The sequence below is a fragment of the Euwallacea similis genome, chromosome 4 (genome assembly GCF_039881205.1).
Source record: "Euwallacea similis isolate ESF13 chromosome 4, ESF131.1, whole genome shotgun sequence".
Taxonomy (NCBI): Eukaryota; Metazoa; Arthropoda; class Insecta; order Coleoptera; family Curculionidae; genus Euwallacea; species Euwallacea similis.
The window spans coordinates 4,587,283-4,593,621 of record NC_089612.1 but is presented as its reverse complement, the minus strand read 5'-3'; the positions used below and the strand labels follow the sequence as shown (position 1 = coordinate 4,593,621).

Here is a 6,339-nt window from a genome sequence, read left to right as displayed (position 1 = left end):
CAAGTTCGCTGCCAATTGTCCCTCGGTCAAGGTTGAGTCCAACCCCTCTAGCCTCGGTTCGCTCAGCCTCCCACTCCGGATATCCCCAAAGTGTGTGCTCCAGGATATCCGCGACTCCCGGCTCCTCGCAGAACCAGCAGCCGTTACTCTCTTCAATACCTATTCTGTGCAGGTATTTCCCGAACACACCGTGTCCAGTAAACACCTGCGTCAGTTCATACCCGGTTCTCGTCCATTCACATTCGACCCATCGTCTTATGTTCGGAACGAGGACCTTCATCCACCCACAATACATAGCCCATTCATTCTCCCATTCATTCATCATCCATTCTCTGGCCTCATTTCTGAAACCTTTTCCTCTTTCCCACACCATTTTCCTCTCATCCACACGCAGTCTAATCGGCGGGATCTTGGCCAGTGCCAACATCGCCGCACACGGGACCGTTCGATATGCGTAGGCCACCCTGATCGCGAGCATTTTATTCGCCCGCTCCAGGGCGGCCCTGTACGTCTTGATCCCTAGCACTCCCTGCCACACTGGTGCAGTATACAACAGCGCCGACGATGCCGCCATGATCATCACCCGCCTTCTATCATAACCCAGCCATTTACTCTGGGGAGAGTGCCATTCAGTTTGCGGATTATTCCCCCCAACTTGTCAGCTGTCCTACGAATGTGTTCGCCGAACCTAGCATCCTTGCTGAACCACACCTCCAGGTACTTGACACTTGCACTCGTCTCATACCTGAAATCATCCACAACTATACTCATACTTGGTAATTTACGTCTTCCGGCCAATAACACCATCTCGGTCTTCTCGGACACCATGCTGAGCCCTTTGGCACGGAACGTGTCAATGACCTTCTACATGGTCTCTTTGGTCCTAGTATCTTTCTGCTCTCCGCCGTAATCACCAACACCAGATCGTCCGCGTACGCCACTGGGGTGACGCCCTTTGGATAGTCTAGCTTCAGCAGTTCGTCGTAATACAGGTTCCACAACACCGGGCCTAAAACGGACCCCTGAGGCACCCCACACGATAGTTCCCGGACCTCCCCGTTAGGCAACTGCGCCGACCTTTCGTCAAGGTACGACTGTATCACGCCTACGAGACACCTGCTGAATGGGGGCCGGGGACCCCTTCAGTGTCTCCACTATGTGGTCCCAGGGTGCTGAGTTAAACGCGTTCTTAACGTCAATATTTACCATCACGCAAAGGCCCGCATGTGTGTAGCTGGTCTCCCTGAATTTCTCCACGATCCGCGTTACAGCCCGCATGGCGTCTATGGTGCACCTACCCTTAACAAAACCAAACTGATTCTTGTCAAGCATACCATGTTCGACAACTTGGGTCATCAGCCTGGTCTTGATGATCTTCTCAGCGACCTTCCCGAGTCCATCGATAAGACAGATGGGCCGGTACGATGCCTCCGCTCCCAGGTCCCTCTTCGGCTTCTCCACCAGGACGAGCCGGGCCCTCTTCCGGTTCTTCGGGAATTCCCCTGTCACCAAGATGTTCGTGACACAGTCTGCCATCCCTTGGGGATTAATCCCAAGGTAGGTCTTAATGACTTCATTTGGAATTCCGTCCAACTCTGGAGCCTTCCTGCTCCCGAGTTCCCGGGCCGCCTGTCGGATCTCCTCCGCCGAAACCCACTCCACATCCTCAGCACCTGTAACAACCCTATCCCATCTTATCCTATCCCTCACCGAGAACAGTCCCTCCACCCGCTTCAGCATGTCCGCTTCTGCCAGGTGGCTCGGTTTCAGGAGACCAAGCTTCCCAGCCACAATCTTGTAGCCGAGACCCCAGACGTCCGCCTCCAGGTCGTTGCACAACTTCTTCCACGCATCCCCCTTGGCATTCCTAATGGATTCCTTCAGGATCTTCTTCGTTCTCACATACTCTTCTTCAGCCACCCTTCTACCTTCATTCGTCTCCCTGCTCCCCCTTATTCTTGTCATCCTATGTTTGGCCTGGAAACACTCTTTTCTATGCACACTTACAGTTTCATTCCACCAATACACCGCTTTCCTGCTATCCGTTCTTCCGTTCTTCCTAAGCAAGGACTCGTTGAGTCTTCCCCGATTTCCCTCACTATTTGGTCCGGCTCAGTTCCGCCTCCTAAAACATTCTCACATACGTATCTATTCAACTTACTCAAACCTTTCGCTGTCACGATCCATCCGTCAGTCTTCCTCTTATCCATCCTTCCCAGACTTTCAGGTCTATCCCCACGATTCTGTAGGTGATGTACCTATGTCCACTCCCACTCTCAATGTCCCGTTCGACCCGCCACTCTCTCACCGTACCCGCCACAATAGAGCCACCCATGGTCACGTCTATGACCGATCTTCCGTTCTTGTTATCGAACGTCCACTTCGCCCCGATGTTGAGTGGGGTGAGTTCTCTTGCCCCAACGAACTCCTCCAGGACCCTTCCATAGGCATTCGTGATGTCAGAGCCAAACATCGCGCACTTTGCATTCAAGTTCCCTGCTATGAGGACCTTCCTGCGGTTCAGGCCAGCGACGAATCTGTCTAACCTATCTATCATCGCTTCAAACTTACTCGTGCTCTATTTGGCGAAAAGTATACTGAGACCAGCGCCAACCGGCCCAGCTTCACCGCCACGAACCCCCGGTCCCTGTGTATGGACCTCGTCCTCATCCAGCCTTTCAGCCAGATGAACGCATCATCGTCTCTATCCCGGATTACATCTTTCAAGGCTTTGTTCGGTTCTTGTCCTAGAACGACATCGATGCCCTGTTCTCTGATCGTCTGGAACAGCTGGTCGGTAGCGACTCGTTTCCTGTCCAGGTTGATCTGCAAACATCTAAGATGTTTGGGTCCCACCATTGTACCATTCATGTCTTTCTCATTTATTCCCGCACCTAAAACACGCATATCCATTACACACACTCACTTCTTACCTTCTTTGATCCGCATTCCTGTTCCCGGTAGCCTCCGGTGCCTCGTCCTTCTTCTCCGTCGGCCCTGGCTCTGGCCCACCTGTGTTTTTGGAGGTTGTTCCCCGCCCACCTGCAAGTACTTTACCCGGTCCCATGCAGCCGGGTCCTTCCGCTTTACAGAAGGGGCAGTAGCGAGGATCTTTGCATTCCCTCGCCCTGTGCCCCTCCTTCCCGCATCGGGAGCACAACCGGGTCCTGTCAACCCCTTTGTACTCCTGGGCCCGGTGTCCTGATTCCCAGCAGCGGTAGCATCTTCCGGTGTCCTTCCGCTCCCTGAGTCGGCACATGTTCATGCCGACCCTCAGGCTGGTCACACCTCGGAGATCGGCTGCATCCCCCTCTCTGACGAGAATGGTGGCTGTCTGGCAGCTCCCATAGCTCGTGCGGAGTCCTTTCAGCCGAAGCTTCTTGTGATCCAGCCCAGTCGCAGCAGCCACTGCTCCGATGGCCTCATCCCCCGTAGTTACCCCGTCCATTCCTGTAATTTGGAATACGACAGTCTGCCCGTAACCCCCAGACCTGACCTTATTCTCCCCTAGTCCTTTTCCCAATATGTCCTTCAGCTCCTCCCCCTGTTCTCCCCCCTTAGGGAGCGTGAAGAGCACCTCCCCCTTTTTCGTCTCTCTGACCGTCCCGATGTTCACTTTGGTCTGGCTGTTTGCGACCAGCTGGAATACCCTGCGGAGAGTATCACTGTAAATCACGACCCCCTCTTCTTTTCTCTTTGAACCCGGACCTTTGGCTACTTCCCCCCCAGTGGTTGTCCCTTCAGGCAAGTATAGCTTGATCCTGATTTTCTTCTCCAGGTTCCAGCATGCGAGCTCGTACACCTTTCGAAGTTTCCACGGATCAGCCCTCGGTACTAGCGGGATGACTACGCTTTCCCTCCCTTCCTCCAGCATCGTGGCGATAAATTTCGTGAGGACCTCGAAGACCACCACTGGCCCCGTACTGTTCAACTCCTGGAAGCAGATGTGTTTCTGCTTAGTTATAACCTTACCTTCCTTCCTCAGGTTACACGTCTGGATAAGGCTGGGTATCCATCCCTACTCCGTCTCAAGCTCCCTCAGCTCTGGGAGGAGCTGCAAGAACCTCTCCTTGAGGGAGCTCTCCCCTTTCCCCACAAGAATGGCCAAGTCCATTCTAAAACCCTCGCTGGTGGGGTCTCCATAAGCCACTTCAGTCACTCCGAAGATCTCCTAATTCCATCTCTTTTTGATGGCCTCCACGATCCTTCCCTCCCTTGCGAAAATGGTTAGCTTCTCTTTAAACTTTAAATTAAGGGATACCTTTGTAATTGAGGACCGTATACGAGGTACCTCTGCGGTCACATTAAAATCCTTCACACGACATACGCAACAAAGTGGAATATAGTCTACCATAGCATAAACTTTATCATAAGTATAGCCTTTTTGGATTACACTCATTCCAACAACCATTGCAGTTATATGATAAAACAATTTTTTTAATTCTTCGTCGTTGTCCGGCAACGGAATGATGAAATCCTCCCCGGTTTGACCTGGTTCAACATAATTGGGAGTTCCATCTCTTATTTTGTAAATGACCCCCCATGCACATGATGGTTGACAATTTCGTTTCCAGGGAAAGATCTTATGTATAGTCACATCTTTGTAGCAGTTGAGTAAAAAAAGTTCTTGGGGTCGTCTGTATTCTCGTCATGTACACACCCAATGAACAAGGGAAATTTGTTGTTTCCAGAATTCGGGTAAATTCGGATTAATCCTTCTTTAGAATTCATACTGCTTACAATGGCGAATACGAGACACAATGATACGACAATCTGAACTAGCCTGAACTAACTTTCTCTTCTTTTTTGCGAGGAGGAGGGAATCTTCTTAAGACATCCGACTTGGTCCTCAGCCGGGTAGTGTGGGATTCGACCGACTATTGCGTCGCCCGCCTACCCACTAAACCCACCTCCCCTCTTCTGAGTCGGGACCGCCTTACGGCATTACCTCGGGGCCTCCTTGGCTTCTTAGACTGCGGACACAGCCACACACCACACTTTTCTTCCTCTCGTTCTCCCTTGCAATCTTAGCCTTCAGGATTTTCTCCGTCAGGCCCTCAAACGCTTCTCATTTTCTCGCACTTTCCACCAATTCATTCCCTATCTTGCTTCGGTACAGATCAAGTCCACTCTCCCTGGCCTCCACCCGATAACCCTCCCATTCTGGACACTCCTAGAGCGTATGCTCCAGTGTCTCCTCATTCGCATCGCAGAACCAGCAACGCGCACTTCTTTCCACCCCGATGCGCTTCAGGTACTTACCGCACACGCTGTGCCCGGTAAATACCTGCGACAGCGCATACCCGCTCTTACTCCACTCGCACTCGCACCAGATCCGGATCCGCGGTATGAAGGTTTTGATCTAGCCCTCATACTTCTCCCAGTCCTTCTCCCATTCTCTCATCGCCCATTCATTCGCCTCGTTTCTACCTTCGCTCAGCATACTACGCTCTAGCACTCTAATCTGTACCGGAGGTATCTTGACCAAAGCCAGCACCGCTTCGGTGGGTGCCGTTCTATAGGCACTGGCCACACGGAGCGCGAGCAAACGGTTTGCCCTCTCCAGGATGGCCACGTGCTTTCCGCACGTCAGCTCCGTCTGTCAGACAGGAGCCGCGTACACCAGGATCGACGATGCCTCCATCACCACCAACCTCCGTCTCTCATACCCCAAACCACCGACTCTAGGCAATATGCCTTCAAGCTTCCCAACCACTCTTGATACCTTTTCGGCGGTCCGGCGCGCATGCTCACCGAAGCGAGCATTTCTGCTGAACCACACTCCCAGGTACTAACGCATTCTTTCGTCTCGTACGAGACGTCGTCCACTCTCAGACTCATACCCCTTATTTTCCTTCGTCCGGCCAGGAGCACCATCTCGGTTTCATCCGTGGCCATGCTAAGTCCCATGCTGTGAAACGTATCGGCAACCAGTTCCATGGCCTGCCGAGTCCTCGTCTCTAGTGTTTCCCCATCCCCCGCCGCCCATGCAGACCTGGCGCAGAAAGGGGATCCTTCCCCTACTCCTCACTTTCAGCGAAATCCAGCTTCCCCAGTTCCGGGAAGAGTTGTTAAATCCTCTTACTGAAGGGGATGGAATACACCCCCACAATGACACCGAGATCTGCCCCGTACTTGTATTTAAGCGGATCCCCCGGGCAGACCTTCGTGGCAGTGTACGCCTCTTTCTTCCACATCTCCTTAAACGCATTGGTCAGCCTGTCATCCCTGACAAGCTGTCCGATCCTGCGCGGCTGGAGTTCCCCTCTGATCCTCTCCTCTGTCTCTGTCTGGCAACCTATAAAGACAGAAGAGCGGGCGTTTCCCCGTTTCCCCTCT

General features: G+C 52.7%; 1 protein-coding gene across 1 annotated transcript; it reads right to left on the bottom strand.

Annotated features, from left to right (window-relative positions):
* Positions 1-579: 579 nt before the first annotated feature.
* LOC136408025 (uncharacterized) lies at positions 580-3,874 on the bottom strand. Its single transcript, XM_066388744.1, has 7 exons — positions 2,934-3,874; positions 2,572-2,836; positions 2,309-2,509; positions 2,008-2,243; positions 1,117-1,966; positions 805-1,067; positions 580-745 (listed from the first exon to the last, which is right to left on the bottom strand). Exons 1-7 carry the CDS (start codon positions 3,872-3,874, stop codon positions 580-582), a joined length of 2,922 nt encoding a protein of 973 aa, XP_066244841.1.
* Between the last annotated feature and the right edge of the window lie 2,465 nt (positions 3,875-6,339).